We start from the raw sequence: 18,032 nt of genomic DNA, 5'->3' as shown, positions 1-18,032 counted from the left end.
TTTGTTTTGTTTATATCAAGAAGAATGATATAAAGAGTCAGAAAAACAAGAGTGTGAGAAACTCTGAGAGACAGAGCGAGGCTGTCACATACCGAGAAGTAGCAATATCACGAAAGGGAGGGAGCACAAGTGAGGGCTAACGTGCAAGATCTATTTTTACATCCCATTTCAGAATGAGATAGTGTCCTTCTCTCACACCCCTCGCTGTGCAGGAAACTAATGCAGGCCTATTTAATTAGACGTTGGCAGATTGTTGAGCCAACACTGTAATCCAATAGAACGTTGCACCCACTATGGGGGCCTGCTTCCTCCGATGCCTCGTCTGTCCCATAGTGCAGCTCAGTCAGCTCTTCGCATTTTGTCTGTCCTTCTCTCAGTTTGTGACATCAATTTACATTAGCCTGCAATGAAACAAGATGCGGTCTTCCCACCAGTGACTCACCCAGAAGCACACGCATCCCACTCCCAGTTGAACTTGACATGGTCCCCCACTATTATATATACCTTTCATGTTCATCTTATTAGCCTATAATGTGGCATGCGCGTGTGTGTGTGTGTGTGGCTCTTGTATGTATTTATCTTCCAGCCCGAGGACAGCGATTTACATGCACATGCACATGCCTAAGGGGTAAATCACCATAGCAATACAGCTGTCAATACTGCTGTATCAATGAGTGGACACAAGTGGCAGGATCAATGAAAACATCTGAATAAGATGCCCCGTGTGACAGACACCTTCCTGCTTTAAAATTCTATTACTTCTACAGCACTTGACCTTTTGCTCCCACATTCTACTGCCCCAAAGACTTATTAATATACAGGAAGGTACTCAGGATAGGTAAACTTTAATTTTCATGGATTCCACATTAGCAATGAATGAAAGGATGGATACAGTGAGTGACAGTCCTATGTCATAACGTTTGATACAATCTGATATGACACTGTAAAAAATATAGTAGTTGCTGAAGTTAAATGATCTGTGTAAACTGGAATGAGGGTATTATGTACACACACACAGATAGATAGATTATTTAAGGTACTTTTACTTTTGTAGTTCCATTATGTGCTACTTTTACTACTTCATTACAAATCAGACGGCCATGTTTGTAGTTTTTACTGCACTACACTTATTTGACAGTTTTAGTTCCTAGTTACTCTAAAGGGTAGGTTTTTATACACAAAATCAATGATTGTTTATTGATGATGCACTGTTTTAGATGAAACAACACAACAACATGTAAAATGGTTCAACTGACTCCACCAAAACCAGCTGCAGCAACATGCAGTAGTAGACTTAGACATGAACACATCATTAGCCTACTAATAATCCGGTAACATTCATTTTACTATAGTAACACTTTTAAAGGGGGTATTTCCATGGATTATGACTCCTTTTATTATTCTAAGGACATTTTCCTAATATTATATACTTTAGCTGTGTTTCCAGTGCATGGCCTTTTGCTTGTTCGTTTATGCTGCAGCATCTAAATACTTCCTCTACCCCGATAGAATTAAATTTAGTAGTTGTTGTTCAGTAGTAATTGCCTGTTATAATCTTTTCAGTTTTATCTTTAAGAGGTGGGGGAGATGCAGAGAGGCATTTTTTGACTTTAATGTAGAATGACAGCGTCTGACAGGAAACAATGGCGCATCAACGTTAATTGCCTCTCCTTGCTCATTTGTTTTTATGCCGAAGTACTACCATATAGCACTTCGCGCCCCTCGTTTGTCCACAAGTTGCGGGGTGGTGACTGTTACAGCAGCCATTCTCCTCTCCGTGCTCCTCTCTCTCTCTCTCTCTCGCTCTCTCCCTCTCCAACGTCTCTGCTCTCTCCAAGCTTTCCTTCTGCTCCGTTTGTTGCTCCAGTCCACGCTGCTCAGTGAGCAGAGGACGAGGAAGCTGTTTCCTGCTCTGTTTTCCTCTGTTGCGGGTGGGCGCTGCCGGCGGCGCTGCAAGTACCGGTCCCATCCAAATGCAGTATAGTACCATTTTAAATGCCTCAGTACCGCGGTACCATACTAGTACCGGTATATCGTGCAACACTAGATGACATACAACACTTGGTTAAATTTTACAAACATTGTGTATGAGGAAATATTCAGTGACAGATTTTGGTTGCCTGGTCTTAATGAATCTAATGGTCTTAATGCCTGTATATCTCAAATTAAGTTGAACAGCTGGGTACTACAGAATAGTTCATGTTAAACAAGTCTAACATGTCCAAGGGTCCATACCTTGAGTTTTTCTGTAAAAATAAATCTTCAACTTTACATAATCATGTTTTCAGTTTCCTTGGATGCTCCCCATAATAAACATTTCCCGTGGACACGTTTGCCAATAGTTCAGGCCAATTTCAAATAGTAAATATAACATAAAATGTTTACAGATTTCTTAGGTTGCAATCACAATACCAATGCATTTCTCATAAAGTTATGATGTGTTTGTATGCAACTACCCAATGAAAAACTGTAATTACATTGCACCATATCCATCACAGAGTTGTATGTTTTCTAACATCAGTAAGATGTATTGATTTTTGTACTGCACATACTTAGATTTATGGCTATGTGAAAACAACTAACAGCTTTATGAGTGTAACATTTACGGCACACAGGTGATTGATGCTGATACTGATAACTGGGGGCTATTTTCCTTCATATCTAAACTTTGCCTTGACCACACATGTCTGTCACCAGCTCAGAGAGTGTTCGAATATGGCTGACACACATACAAATGGTCATAAATGGCTCCCTGGACGGAATGTTGAAAAAGCATTTAACCCCAGAATGATTGATCCCAGACCTCCCTGGATTTACCCACATTAAAAAGACGCTTGAGCATCCTGATACAAATATTGGGTGATTTGTCGGCTTTTTTGTCATTTCGTAACATTTTAAAATGACATTCTGTAAACTTAAGGCAGCGTGAATACATTCAATATGAGTTGAATTAGGCCTGTGTTTCCAAAAGGCTTTTTGTAATTTAAGAGTCTGTGTACAAAACAAATCTGATGATTGAAAAGCAAGTACTCGATTATACTCACACACGGATGATTGGATCTTACCAGCTTGTAAATACAGAGCGCACTGGGCCAAATGTTTAACATTTACTGTGTGCCCCTCATCACTCTCCCTCTCCCTCTCTCTCGCTCTCTCTCTGTCTTAGCATTTCATTTTGATCTCACATTCTTCCTCTGTGAGACCACAGTGCACACATAAATCCATACCCACAAAAGGTGCACACAAACTCACCCCCAGTGCATCCACAATACACCAAATGTCACCTTTTTTCAGTGGAAACAATAAAATCCCCTCAGAGTGACTAATGCCCACAGGTCTCAACGCACACCCTTGTTATGTCTTCCTCCCCGGGGCAGGGAGTTATACATTATGTTATCTCCCTAATCTGTGAACCAGCTGCAACTGGAAATGAATTAATAACAAATAAAATGCACCCAGTACATAAAAATGTGTAGATTGCCCTGGGGCACCTAAAGAGGAAACAGTGAAACAATTAGACTTCTTGTTTTGTTCTGACCTCTGTTTTGTTTTGTTCTTCTTAGCTGCTGAATAGCTGGAGCTGGAGATAGAGACTGTTGTTTTTCTGTGTCTGTAATCACCACAGTTAAGCCTCCCTGGTCATAGCAGGGGTCAAATCTGTGTGAACACCCACTTTTCATCCTACAGTGAAATTAAATACAGTCTTACAGTCAAGCTCTATGAATGCTGTAATTCTCTGCTGACTGCAACCCACACCAAGTGTTGCGGTTAGCCACCCAGGCCTATAAGGTGCATGCATGTCACACCAGTGATTCAGTGTCCTAATTGCTGGCCTGGGTGCTATTGGGGAGAGTTTTCAGCAGGTTTCTTTTTCACTTTCACTCCATTTGATGTCTTTGAAGTTGGTCTTTTATCTGCTGTTGCTCCTCATGGCTGTTGTCTTTGGTGCGGTGCTATGTGCGCCCTGCTCTTTGAGTATTTCCAACATGTAACAAAGGCAAGCCCTCAGAGAAAAGGAAAGAAAAGAAAAGGTAGCTCTCACATGCTTTCTCACATAAACTCATACACACACAAACAAACAGTGTATATAATCACGTTTAGCCATCCAGTTGCAAAAAAAAAAACCCTCTGCTGTCAGTAAAAATTGCTCTGTGATTGTTTAACATGCCCCAATTTGATAGAAGGCCAAGTGTGGGAAATGAGAGGGTAGTGTATTTGTCTCTAGGGCTGTAGTGGGGTAAATATAGCAACAAGCAGCACCAGTTGATATGAAGGATTCCATGGTGTGGAGCATTGTTGTGACTCACCAGGCTGTTATGATTTGAGGGTGTAGGTGTGTATGTTTTCTTACATACATTTGGATTTATATGTGTCCAGAGCTGTTTTCATTTATTTAATGAACTTGCATATAATTGGCCCACTCTTGACTCCTCCAAACCAATGACACAAAAAAAAGTGAGAGCACATATAAGCTGAGGAAGGAAGTTAGGAGAGAGCGGAGGAAAGCAGGAAGCAAGCGAGAAGGAAAAGCCAGTGTGGAGAAGCAGGGAGAGCCTGCAGGGCTGGCTCCCGGCTGGCTGCGGGGGGGGGGGTAAGAGTGTGTTGAGAGGAGGGCGAGAGCGCTGGTTGTCTCAATGCCTAATCAGGAGAACACTTGTGTGTCCCCGTCTCATTGTCTCCTGGGCCTCTCAGAGCGGAGGCCCTCCGCTCCAGCACTACACCTCAGGGCATGCTGATAGTGGCCGGACCACTCCACAGCAGCAGCAGACTCACAGTGCACACAGGAATCACAACTTTGGATTGTATTCATGGAGGGAGGAAAATGGTCAAGAATCTGTAGTGGAAAGAGCAGAAACTGAGACAGTACCAATGCTTAGACTCTACTCGTGTTGATACGTCCTTAAAGTGATGCTGGATATTTTTGGAGCTAAATTATCCCTTCTCAAAATCACTGTTGTACTTTTCATTAAACTAGACAGGAATGTCCTTGTGGTGCGCTCAATAATGAGCATAGTGACACTTGTAGTTTATGAGATTTGGTTTAATCTCATATCACTATAATATGTTTTCCTTAGCTTTTAATCATAATTTTTATTCTGAAGCAGGATTTTTATGCCTTGAAAGAAAATGAGTTGTCATAGGCCCAACAATTCTAAATGAAAAGCCTGAATAGGTAGTAAATAATGTCTGATTTGATCATTGTGACACAACCGATCATGAACTTGACAGACTTGCAGAGCCGGGACAGTCACAGGACAGGCGCGCTCCTGGCCCCGGTGTTTTTGTTCCATCACAGGGCAGCAGTGCGCGCCCCCGGCTCAGCAGTTTCCCCAGTTCCATCTCCTCCATTACTGGCGAGGCTCACAATCAATAATTCAATAGTTTTGGCGTCTAAATCCTGCCCCAAACTGCGAGATACACAAACAGTGCAGACTCTAGCGCAGACTTGGTGATATCAGTATTAATTAATAGCTAAAGACATTGTGTTTTGTGTGGAAATATCGGAAGGGTAATGCGAGCTGGACACCGATAATTATACGCTCCCGTGTCAGGTGTTTATTAAATGTTCAATAAGAGGCGGTTAAGATGTCAGGAAATGAATCAGGCAAATCTGTAAGTCGGGCCAGGCAGTCCTTAATGAATCTTTTTTAAACCCAACTTCCGGCCTTGACACAGAACCTGGCAACAATTGCATTCAGTGGAGATGGGCAGAAGGCCAAGGAAGGCCAGTGAATACCATGAACTTAGGCTATATGTCAAAATGTTTGACAATAGTTTTAATCATAACTAACAATATCTTAAATGTTTTCTTCGATAGTACCCAAATATTTAGGCATTGAGGTTACAAGCTAAATCGGAACAACCAAAACAGTGGATAAAGTTAAATTAAAAATACATCTTTGCTTTATATAGTTGTAGTTAGCTCGTGGCTCCAGCAGAATATAGGCCTAATTATAGCACAAATCACAATTAGTAGCCTCTTAGGGAAATAAAACCATTACTGTGTATTTGAAGTTCACCAGTGCTGCAAAACGTTATCGAGTTAGCCAACGTCCACTCCTCTTTTGTTCTTTATCTACTGGTTTGTCTAGCTTGTACTACTGGTGCCAGTCCAGTACCAGTACCAGTCCTTCTCTCCAAACGCTCCATAACCCAGTTATGAATAGGCCATCGGTTTGGCATGGGACCACATTACAGACCCATGTTCCTGATGTTCCTGAGCAAACTGTGACGTTATGGCTAATTTAGCTGATAAAAGCCAATTCACATTATAAAAGTTATATCAACTCATTAAAGGAACTTTTGTTAATTTATTATAGAAACGAAAAACATTTTGTTTCGGTGGATTCATTTTTCACATGTGATGGAAAAAAGTGAAACAATTTCATTAATATTCTTTTTCTTCTCTTTTTAGAAACTCGTGCCTCAGTTCACTTTCACTGTTATAAAAACATCAAAAATTACAGAAAGCACATGATTTTTAATACACTGAAACAAAGTAAAATACAAAATGAACAAATTCCTCACAAGGCATTCATAAAGCCACTAAATAATAAAAATAATGCATGTTTCTTGTGTATAAACATATTGTACACGTGTCCGTACCGGTTGGCATACAGTCCTCGTGTTACTGCGGTTTGTTCACTGTGGTAAAGATGGTATTTATGACATAATGTCCTCTTTCAAAAGGGGGACAGATCACCACCTTGTGTACGTGGACACTGGATCGGATCATCCTGACCAAAAATGTCCAGCACAACCTCTACACATATATCATAATCTCACATTTCTGGTGTGTCTCCCATTCACCTTTACCAGCGGAGGTCCCAGCAAGTTCAAAGAGGCCAAACATTCAATTGAGAGCTGCCCTTCCTCAGAAAGGGGAGGAAAGAGGGGGGGAGAGGTGGCTCGAATCACGGCATCCGTGAAGACAAACTCATGCAAACACTGCCGAGGCATTTTGAATTTGAACAGGAAACAGAAGAGGGAGAAACACTTGGAATATTTATTTGGTCTCTATTTTGTCAAGAATTCCCGCTCTGTCCTTTTATTGAGCAAGTGTTTTTGAAATATAACGAGGCCAGCCTCTATATAGGTTCAAAATAAAATCAGAACAACAATAATATAATAGCCTATTAAAATAGAACAAAACTGCAGAATGGTTCGCCTTGTTTGACAAAGTATCGACCGTCCCAGCTGCATCATCCTCTTCCTCAGGGTGTCCAGCCGTCTTCCTCAGCCATGGCTGCAGAGACAGACCCAGTCCAGCCTCGCTATACATCCCATCCGCCACTTTTCTTTTTTTTTTTTTTTTGCGTCCACAAATCGAGTCCGTGTAAGCTACACAATCAGTGTTTCGTTGTCTTTTCTTTATCTCATAAATAGCCTGTATTTTTATACTTAAACTCGTCGTCCTTCATTTTAAAAGAAGAAAACATAAATATCGTCCATGGATATTTTGCACTTTGTAAGCGTCTGTGTTCAGCGTCTCTCAGCCGGACATGCCGGATGGGTGTGCGCACGCCTCGTGTCCCCTCGTGTCTTCCTGGTGTCACAGTCCCAGCGCGGCCGTGTGCTTTTTGGCCTTCAGTCTCAGGTCGGCGATGCTGGAGTTCTTGCTGGTGTTCTTGGCGGCGGCGGCGGCGGCCACAACCGAGGCTGCTGAGGCAGACTCGGCCGCGAGCGTCGCCAAGGGCAACCCGAACGGCGGTGCGGGGAACATCATGTAGGGCGCGTGCGCTGCCAGGTGAGAGTGCAGGTGGTGCTGCGCGTGGGCCACGGCGCTGTCCAGCTGCAGTTGCGCCTGCACCTGAAAGGAGAAGGGCGGCACGTTGCAATGACTATCCTACGGGACGGGACGCACGGATAGGGGAGAGAAGGGGGAGAACATGCGTTAACTTTGCAGTGGGTTGTCTGAAGGGTCATTTCACTAGTGTGGCTGTTGTGTGGTTCAACTGTATGCTCCTGTGAGCAGGCAGGGTGATCATTCACTTAGTAATGCAGGGTTTAGTCCTCCAGCTTGTCAAAGTTCAAATTTGAGTCTTTATTTGGACATCAACAGCATGACAGCTAAACTCACTTCAAACATTCATTGCCTTTGAGAGTCTTGGGCCTTTGGCTACAAGATAATAGACCCAGACCAGGCCAGTGGTGATCATAGTGAGGACAGGACTTTACTCAGACCAAATGCAGTATAAAATATGTGCATAGTTTTTATTATTCTGTCCACCATAGTGCCGGCTACATACAGGTGCATTGTTCAGTATACCAAGAAAAGAAAACACCCAGGAAGTCCTGGACTTGGTTAAGCCACAGCCAGCCTATTTATTCTACACTAGGTCTGGCCTACTAATATGTTTGCTTGCTCCAGTAACATAGCCATATAAATGGTCCATAAAAAAAGAGAGGGAATTTTCCAGTTAGGCTGCATAGACTACGCTGTGTTGGCACAGTGGGTTTGTCAGTGTGGTAATAAGAGTTTAGTTACCCCCTACGTTGGAACTGGAGTCTCTGCACTTGTGCAGAACCTGTGCCAAGACAGCAGTCCGGGGATTGGTCTGGTTTTAAGACTAGATGCTTCAAAGTAACTTGCCTGTTGGAATGGCATCCGTAAAGCCCCCACGTTGACATATGGCGCTACACGACAAGCTTCAAACTGATTGGCTGCACCAATCAGGACTCCTGCAAAACACAGATGATAGCCGAATTGAGAGGAGAATATTCACAAGCACAAAGAGCAAACTGTAAGCCTGAATAGTGAGCAGGAAGCTGATTGGCGGAGTAAACTTTAATTACGCCTAAAATAAACGCACACTAAAGGAATCACAGTACTTTGGATGGCATAATTAACTGTAAATGAAACAACCACCCAAAGAGTAACAGTGCGTAAGGATGAAAGATGTTACATACATTGGAGCATGTAGTTACCATGTAATAAAGTAGAGTAGAGTAGAGTAGAGCAGAGTAGAGTAGAGTAGAGTAGAAACCAGCCTACAGTTTTGTCTTTGTGGTAGCATGCAGGATAAAAGCCTACCTTTATGTAATTGGTTCTCCTGTTTTCTACACTTGGCTCTTCTGTTCTGGAACCAAACCTGCAGGGACAGAAATTAATTAGAGACCTGCTGATTGGCAGCTGCTTGTGAGGCCATGTGTAATTCCTCTCATAGTGACAACAACCGCAGAAAAACAATATCCCCGAGGAGCACTGAAATATTAATGACACTGCTTAACCCCAGATTTTAATTATTACATTTAGTCTACGACAAGGGGAAGTGGGGGGTTGGAGCATATAGTGAAGCTACGAAAAAGGGGGACGTTAAAATCGCGTTAGGAGAATAGAAACATCCTTGTTGGAAATGTGCAGGACTACTGGACGATAATAAATAACCTTGTCAGCGTTGGTTTTATCTTTCTATAGATTAGTGTCCCTGAAGAGTTGAATGGACTCTCGGATATCGAATAGCAGCAGAGCTATTACGGTTTTTGGGCATCAGAGCAAGACGATCTGAGAGCATCTCCCTCTTTTTCCTTCCATCTCTCTCCCTCATTAAATGTCCGCTGAAATTAATTACCCTTATCTCCAGAAAATCCATGTCAGAGAAATGCTTTAAATGCCTCGCAGTTTTGTCTAATCACTGCCATTACACGGGCTTGCACAAAAAAAAAGCTTCAAAGACGATTCACTTCTCTTTTCCTCCTGTTGAAATCGACAAGCGTCAATTTCAGAGAAACGCCTCGGAACATCAGATTAAACGATTTATTACTATGATAATCTGCTTTGAATCTCCCAGACAAAACTCAGGCTAAATTAGCCCACAATACAGCACGTCAGCCTGCAATCTCCCTTACATTAGGTCCATACACACACACAGGGAACGCGTGATTGAAATATCATATCGATCGGGCTGTCAGCTGGCTTCATTCACTGACCATAGTGCACGTCAGTTGGACGTCCTTTTGTGCATGCATCAGGTAGAATTTATTGCGATGATAAAAGCAAATGCTCTGCTGATGTTGGTTGGATCAGAATGTTAAAAAAAAGGAATCAAAACAAATGTGTGGTGTCTGTCTGCAGCTGGTAGAAAGACATAACGCTCTAATAGAGAGAAGACAGAGAGAAGGAGTTCTTGATTTGGGTGGAAAATAATACATAATTTATGTAAATCCCCGAGCTCTGCTCCTTGTTCGGGACACAATACGCCTTACTGGTGAGATTCCAGTCCAGGCCGGGAGAGCCCTGGAAAAAAATGGTGTTTAATTTTTTTTTTTTTTTTTTTTTTTTTTTTTTTGGTGTGTGTGTGTGTGTTTGGTGGTGGTGGTGGGGATGGGGGTGAGCTTGAGATGGGGATCTTTAGGGCCTGCTTTATGATTTCATTTTTCCAGAACGACCGCCATAGCTAGACAAGTGATGGGTCCTCCCCCTGCACCGTAAAAAGAGTCTGGAATTAGATATTATATCGTTTTCATTAATCAGTGATTGTCTATATGCCCCCCACCCCCCCTTCAGTTGCACCAGACTTGTCTGAAGCCCTCCTCCCCTCCCCTGACTGACTGAAACCTTACTGAGTTTCTGCGCAGATGGTCTGTCCCCATGAAAAACCCACAGCAGCTCTGATAAACAGGACCGTGGCAACAAACCCCAAACACTGAAGGCAAATATGTACAGGCTCATATTTGTTTCGGTGGATTTGGACAGTCACGATTAAAACGACTCTCGTGATACAAGCAGGGTCTAAATCATCAAAATAGACAGAGAGAAAAAAAAAATCCCATCAGACTATAATAGGAAATAATCCTGTTTTGATGGCGAGCTCTGTTTCTTTATTAAGGAAAAAAAATAAAAATAAAAAAACCTGTTCACCTCATTGAAACTGACAAATGATTCCTCTGAACCTTGCACAAATTCAGGCCTACTGTGGGCTAGCAAGTATTTCTGAGCACATTTTATTTCTACATGAAACATCTCCGTGGAACAAAACGCGATCATTCTCTGAGCTTATTTATTCTGAATGGCAAATAAACAATCAGTGAGAACAAGCTGTTTTGGAAAAACAGAATGAAGACACGTGTTCAGTTTTCTTCTTCTTATTTCTTCTTCTATGCCATTCAGATTTTTCTTCTTCTTTTATAATAATCATAATAATATAATTTAAAATTTTGGGTCACCATGTCATCCACTTTGCGTCCACACTGCCATGATGGTGACGTTTGGGGGTGTTGTTTGTACTGTACTGTCTGGTTTAAAATATGCTCTGTAAGGGTCATTTTGTCTATCAAATATATCGTCAGTGCTTCATCTATGACCCTCTGATTATACTGGTTCTATGTATAAGATTTGTAGTGGACTCGTCCTACCTGTACTCGGGCCTCCGACAGTCCCAGTCGCTGGCTAAGCTCCTCCCGCATGAAGGCGTCCGGGTAGTGGGTCTCGTCGAAGAGCCGCTCCAGCTCGTTGAGCTGCTCTAATGTGAAGTTAGTCCGACTTCTCCTCTGTTTGATTTTAGTCTGTGTCTCGTCCTCTATGGGCTTCGAGTCCTCTTTCCTTTCTTTCACATCTGTGGTGCCTTGGCAGTCGAAAAGAGAAGGAATCATCAACATCATGCAGGCTGTATGGCCATCATGGCCTTCAGTATCACATATTTATAGCATCTTTTAAAAGGTTTTTATTCTTAAAAATAGGCTTCATTCACAAGCAAAGTACGTAATACAACTCAAAACACAGGCCTGTTATTAAAATGAATCTAAGTAGCTGCCCAGACTCTGGACTTCATATTAAAGGCTATAATAAAGAATAATATGCACCCCATCTAGCTATTAAAAACAAGGAGCCAACACAAAAGAGACACGCATTTTAATCAACCTACGCGTGTTGGATTTAAGCCTTGATCATAGTAATTTGGTGATGCTGAAGAAAGAATGGGAGAAAGAAAGACGTGCCCTCCCAGCCCTCAAATATCACACAGCGATCAGACCTCGGATGTTTTGTAGAGCTACATAAAGCTCTTTAATTATTAACTGCTTATAAATATGCAACACCGAGCCCACTGTTGGATGTCTGATACATGCTCGTTGCAGCTCTGCTTTTAACCACGCAGCCTATGACGAACAGATGTCGTTTTTTACAAGCCTCCCAACTCTTATGTCTTGTCCTGTGTGTCCCCCACATTGTTCCAAGTAAGACGCAGTGAGCAGCCTGCACAGGACAGGTGAACAGGTTGTCATTTAACAGGAGAAAAAACAGGGGAATCATATGGGGGTCTGGCTGAAAGCCTTAAAGACAAAGGCTAATTTCTGCATTTAATTAAACCATTAAAGTAAGATTTTATCCTGCCCCCTTTTTTCCATTTGCTAGTATGTTTCGTTTTGCAGTTATATATAAAACGGTGGACGGTGACAACACAAACCAATTCTCCCATCTACTGTTACCGATTGATTTTTGTAATATGACATCATCAGATTTGTATTCGATCCATCTTGATGTGCTGTCACACCTGCAAACAGGAGCCTGCACGTCCAGCTCGCACTGATCTGTGTCATTTCGGTGCCTTCCTGAAACACTGACGCCATATGTGAAAGATACAGATTTAATCAATGGCGCTTGTGCAGTAAATAAAAATAAACCAGCTCCATTGTTAAAAGGCTTCTGATCAATATGAACAAGGCTAAATTGCAGCGTTCAAAAAAGAGCCACAACGCACCTGTGCTATTTTGTACAAACTTGTGATAGGCCTATAAAAAATGCAAGACATTGGGCTTGAGTCTTGTCATCTTATAGCCCACAAGAATGGTTATTAGTTTGCCCCAGGAGACCTGAATTGTTGTTTATCATAGTTCGGGGGCCTTTTCCGATGCACTACATTTACGAATTGAAACTTTTCAACTGGACCACAGCACGACATAAGCCACCAAGCTGCAGTGGTCTCAGTAAATATAAAGAGCCTCTGAGGAGTGCACAAGGAAAACATGAACAAAAACAAACCATGCTTTCAGAAAAGCACCGCTTGATGATTTTTCCCTCTTGGAAAAATCAGTAACTTACATACGACACTACAGAATCTCCAGTAGGCCTGTCTGTTTGGATCCAAATCGCAAGCCAAAATGAAGATGTGTTAACTCTGTTTCGCACATCAACGCGTGGCTATGATCGGTGTAGCCTGTTACACTCTAGACTTTGTTTCTCCTCTATAAGTTCCCTAGACGTCTCTGTTCAAGGTAAAGACTGCACACCACGCACTCCTACCGTCAATGAGTTTGGGGCTCCCGGCGTCTCTGATTCTTTCCGGGCCGAGCATGTCCGTTTCCCTGCCCGGCGAGAGCGCAACGTTCCTGTTGACGGCGGCCGCCTCCTCTCGGTTCCCCGGCTCCGCGGATAAAGGCTCCCTGCTCCCTGCTCGCGTCGACCCGGTCTCCAACACCTCCCTGTAGGTTATCACTTCCTTCTTCTCCTTCACCTTCTGATCGAAAGACTTAGACACGAAAGCGGTGAGCTCTTCCATCACTGCTTCCTCTCCTCTTAAAAAAAAAAATCACACACACTCACTCACACACTCTCTCCCTTTGCTCCACGACAGCTTAAGACATCAATGGTGTGGCTCGTTTTAAAGTAGACCCCTTGAAAACGATACGAAGTGATGCTGCCAACTCTGGAAGAAGGTAGCCTAAAATGTGGATGAAGATTTATCTTCTGAGCCAATTCCTCCTCCTTTGGTAGCGGAGTTGGGAACCTGCTGGTGATCCTCGACTGAAGTCACAGTATTTATACTTTGCGGCGCCTTGCCCCCTTGATCCGTGCAAATTACCTCCCCTCAGGATGCCGGGATGAGCCCCCTTTCCCCTTCACTGATATGTAAGAAAGAGAGAGAGAGAAGGGGAGAAACAAAAAAAAAACATTAAGCAGCACCGTCGCTATTGGCCATTAATCCGAGATTGACAAGAAGGACTAATTAATTTAATTAAGCGCTCATTCGCTGCTATTGTCCTGAGTTAGTTTTTTAAACACCCAGGAGATGGTCATGGATTTCTCCTCTCTCTCTCTCTCCCTCTCCCTCTCTCTCTCTCTCTCTCTGCAGGGGTGTGGCTTAAAAAATCTGAAAATGACAAGAGAGTGGGAAGCACATGGATGAGGAGTCCTTCCTCACTACAGCTCCGTGATCTGGGGGTGAAACACGGAGAGAAAGGAGGTAAAAGCGGGCCAGCCGGGAGATGCCGAGAGGAGCAACAGCGACTTGTGAGCTTCAGAGGAAGCTCACATGAACACATTTGGCTTTAACCCCACATACAGTTGGCTTTAGGCCTGGCAGATCATCCATAGGTTTTCAGCGTGTTTCTGTGCTTCCAAGTCATCACGACTGGCTGGAAACGGAACTTTATCGCACAAAAATTAGAAATAAATTGTTTTTAATGTGAAAAAATGTGCAGAACTGCGGCGGTGGAAGATTAATTTTATATTCTAAGCCCAATAGTAAACGAAATTATTATTATTATTATTATCACATAATAATAACAATAGTAGTAGTAGACTATACTATCACACATGCATGACATTAAGCTGTTAAAATGTATGAAAATTAAACATAAGCTTGTTATAAACGTTTAGGCACCTTGTTAAAAATTATTCAGTGCTTCTAATCAGCAATTATGAGTTTTAAATGGTCATCGTTGCTGAGACTATATCGCTTAATATTAATTCTCAATGGTCTCTTTAAGCCATTAGGATGTTAAATAGCAGCTAAACGTTTAATTACAGTGCCTCTTGCAATGCCTTGCCATTGGGCTCACTAATTAACGTTTTCAGCGATTGCCTATATTTGCGAAAATAAATAAACGATGGCGGCGAAGGTAAGTGAATGCCACGGAGAGAGCAATTAAGTGAGGAGAAGAGGCAACATATAGCCTTACTAGTAACAGGATACAGCGGGATTTGGAAAACGTCGGGTTGAATTTGATGCAAAATTAAGCGTGTTTATTGATCGTCCTTATAAAGCCCTATTTCCACACAAGGCTTCTAACAATTCCCCTTATTAAATATTAACGATGTTTCAGCTTGAACCTTAGGCATTAATTACTATTATTTCTGCTGCATCTGAAAGTAGGATGAATTCCTAATCGCAGTGATAAGCGGCCTCTTGTATCTATTTGCAGTGAAACCCTCATTAAATTGTTTATCAGACATTATGCATGTTATTGATCCATTCTCTCATAAACTTTGTCAGTGCAACAGTGGTTTTTCCACCTTCAGCCCCGTTATATGTCTTTGAATTTCATGAAGATGCCTAATTAATGATTCTACATTGCTGAAAATTGTTTGGATGCGCTGCCTGCCCTTGTAGCTCTGTGTGTGTGTGTGTGAGAGTGTGTGTGTGTGTGTGTGTGTGTGTGTGTATGCTGGTGTAAAATCTTATTATCTTATGCACATTCACATGTTACGACTCGGGAATTTTGTTATTATCAGATCAAAACGAAATAGCAGCCCAGACAAGTTATATACATGAATCAACACCATGATCCTATTCATTTCGAAGGTTTTGAATTGACTGGACCCTGGAATAAAAGAATTGCACAGAGATACCTGAAAACTTGACAGTTAAAAATAATTGTTGCTGCTCCACTGACTGTCAGTGTCATTGGTGTCAGTAGCGGCCACACTGGTATGAACATCATATGTTCAGTTTTGACAGGTCTTTTATTCGTCTTACAAATAACCAACATTAGTCGTGCAATAATTGAAATTAATTATAAGCTCACTGAATTAATACATCCTCTGCATAAACACAATTAAACTATGTATGAGGGTTCTTTATTAATGATGGTTCACATTAATTTTTAACAACTTTTGAACTATGCTCAAAATTACAACAACAAAAATACTTAATAACTTTGGACTCATTCAAGAAAATCAAATTCAAAAGATAGGAGTAGTAACGCCATCGATTGCTCCGTGTTCGATTCTGCAGTCTGGGCGCGATAGATGTTCTCTGGTTTGACGAGTAGAGTCTTCTGAGCAGTGTACACATTTGGGTTCGTGTATGACTGTGACAATTTAAAGGTGAGGAGCGGGTTTTTCCATTTCAGGGTATTTGCTTTTGTCGTGCTAGATATATTTGATCTTCATATAACGTCTACTGACTACAATGTAAGACATGTTTCTCTCGGGCAGCTACAAGGTTTCGTCCAAAACACGAACTAACGTAACGTTAGCATGAGCTACATCCTAACGTGAGAGGAGTTAGCACCGTTAGCCGTTGGCTAGTCTCCACAGAAAACACAAATGTTTATGTATCTCCGTTATGATTATGTGCGAAAGCAGTGTTGTAACACGTATTCGGGTGATTTAAACCGCATAACGATAACTGTACTTCCCTGCATGGGGTTGCTAATCTAAGATACAGTACATCCTGTGTTTGCTAGCTCTGTTGATCTGCTGATTTAGAACTGTGTGGTGCTACAATAATACATAGTTATGTATATCTACATGAAATATATAGAGAAATGTACTACTGGCGTTGTTAAGTTGTCTCGTATCTTCATGTCCATACGTTAGGCTTAGTTTTTGTATGAAATTGTGGCTAAAGGTTGCCCGAGAGATTGCTTAACGCTAAACTCTACTCTTGTGTATGTTATGCCAATTGTCAGCCAGCATGGGTCGGCGCTCATCTGACAGTGAGGATGACAGTCGGAGCAGGAGGAAGAGAAAACAACGGCGACGTTCCTCCTCCTCTTCCTCTTCTTCGTCTTCATCGTCTGGTAGCAGGGTGATCAGCAGCCGGAGCCGGAGGTCCAGTCGTCGGAGCCGGTCTCGCTCCAGAGACAGAGACAGAGACAGAGACAGGAGGTGCATTCCTAAGCTTTGTTCTTTCATAATTCGTGCCAGTAGCACACAACACAAATTATGAAAAATACAAACTACTGTATATGCACATTTCTTGTTTTCTTGTGTGGGCTTTTTGTATTACACGTGGTCTGCTTCCTATTCACATCTGATTAGAGGTTTGTTGTGAACAGTCGGTTTAAGAGTTGATTCAGGACTTTGGTGTACTTTTATTGAAGGCACAAACCTGTAGCTGGTTTAGTTGTCACCAGAGATTGTAACACTTTAGGCTGATGTACTTTACACTCGAACACTATCACTATAGCTGTAATCACTGACCCATAGGAAAAGCTCAGATGTTACTAATAACATTACCAATTGCTGTGTTCATTTTATGTCCCAGTAAGTATAGACAATGACCTGGCATTCACAACACTGGAACCCAGAAACTGAAGCTGCTAAATGGATTACAGCCACTGTTCTTAAAACATACTGTGGCATATCATTATTTGTTTTGTTAAAAATGTTTGTCATTTTTTTGGTGCATTTTGCACACACTAGCACACGACTGTACTGTACAGAAAATGATGGGCATTATTTTGTTTGGGGTTTACAAATATTTGTGCATCTGTGAATGTGAAAGGAGGTAATGGCATTACCTAGTAATAACTGAAATACTTAAAAGTAGTTGGATTTTATTTAATGTTTTCCTCAACATACAGAAACTTAATTTAAACAGCAAGAATACACAGAAAAGTGTTCTTGTTTAATATGTGAAAGACCTTTTATCTTCAGTTTAAACAAATGCCGCATTTCTGATTTTAAAGTGACAGTTGTTTCTATTTTGATGATGGAACTCAAGTAAAACTTCTGTCCATTTTTGGTAGTTTTGGCCCCCATACTGTTTGCACTGACTGCCAGATAAGGACCCTGCAAAGGGGACCAATATATGCAATATAACTGTCAAATCTTGACAGCTTAAACATTTGAAATACACAAATTGTGTTTAAATACATAGAATGCAAAGGTGTGGCTCAGCTGAGACATAAAGGATAAGCATTTCTTGTATTAAGTATCACACTTGGATATTTAAGAGTTGCTGAGGAAGGGGGAGGTTCAGTAATAATCAGATGCCTTTGTGAGTGGCTGGACCTTGCTTCCTCCATCCACCATCCATCAACCCACAACTGCCACTGGCTGCGGGGTGGTGTTTTGAAAACGGCCC

General features: G+C 41.9%; 2 protein-coding genes across 7 annotated transcripts in view; one reads left to right on the top strand and one right to left on the bottom strand.

Moving 5' to 3' along the window:
• Positions 1 to 6,498: 6,498 nt before the first annotated feature.
• Positions 6,499 to 13,975, bottom strand: shox2 (shox homeobox 2). 2 transcript variants are annotated; one of them, XM_020600082.1, is made up of 5 exons: positions 13,241 to 13,975; positions 11,356 to 11,564; positions 9,035 to 9,092; positions 8,594 to 8,682; positions 6,499 to 7,846 (listed from the first exon to the last, which is right to left on the bottom strand). In XM_020600082.1, exons 1-5 carry the CDS (start codon positions 13,494 to 13,496, stop codon positions 7,553 to 7,555), a joined length of 906 nt encoding a protein of 301 aa, XP_020455738.1. In that variant the 5' UTR covers positions 13,497 to 13,975; the 3' UTR covers positions 6,499 to 7,552. The 2 variants fall into 2 exon arrangements, with proteins under 2 accessions (XP_020455738.1, XP_020455740.1); XM_020600084.1 differs by having other exon boundaries at positions 6,499 to 7,810.
• A 129-nt stretch (positions 13,976 to 14,104) lies between these two features.
• Positions 14,105 to 18,032, top strand: part of LOC109960178 (serine/Arginine-related protein 53-like) — a 5,988-nt gene continuing 2,060 nt past the window's right edge. The window contains exons 1-2 of one of the 5 annotated variants that reach the window (XM_020600085.1): positions 14,105 to 14,180; positions 16,633 to 16,831. In XM_020600085.1, the coding sequence (XP_020455741.1) occupies positions 14,120 to 14,180; positions 16,633 to 16,831 (260 nt within the window). In that variant the 5' untranslated portion in view covers positions 14,105 to 14,119. The other 4 variants (XR_002274954.1, XR_002274956.1, XR_002274955.1 and 1 more) reach the window with 4 other exon arrangements.

Source organism: Monopterus albus, unplaced genomic scaffold (assembly GCF_001952655.1).
Source record: "Monopterus albus unplaced genomic scaffold, M_albus_1.0 scaffold45.1, whole genome shotgun sequence".
Lineage (NCBI taxonomy): Eukaryota > Metazoa > Chordata > Actinopteri > Synbranchiformes > Synbranchidae > Monopterus > Monopterus albus.
This window is presented reverse-complemented; position numbering and strand designations above follow the sequence as displayed.

What these genes read in the sequence shown, in the direction of transcription:
- shox2 (XM_020600082.1), bottom strand. Translation starts at nt 13,496, where the DNA reads ATGGAAGAGCTCACCGCTTTCGTGTCTAAGTCTTTCGATCAGAAGGTG. An exon ending in GGAGAACCAATTACATAAAG is followed by an intron (nt 8,683 to 9,034) that starts GTAGGCTTTTAT and finishes TGTGTTTTGCAG; the next exon opens with GAGTCCTGATTGGTGCAGCC. An exon ending in TACGGATGCCATTCCAACAG is followed by an intron (nt 7,847 to 8,593) that starts GCAAGTTACTTT and finishes CCCGTCCCGTAG; the next exon opens with GATAGTCATTGCAACGTGCC.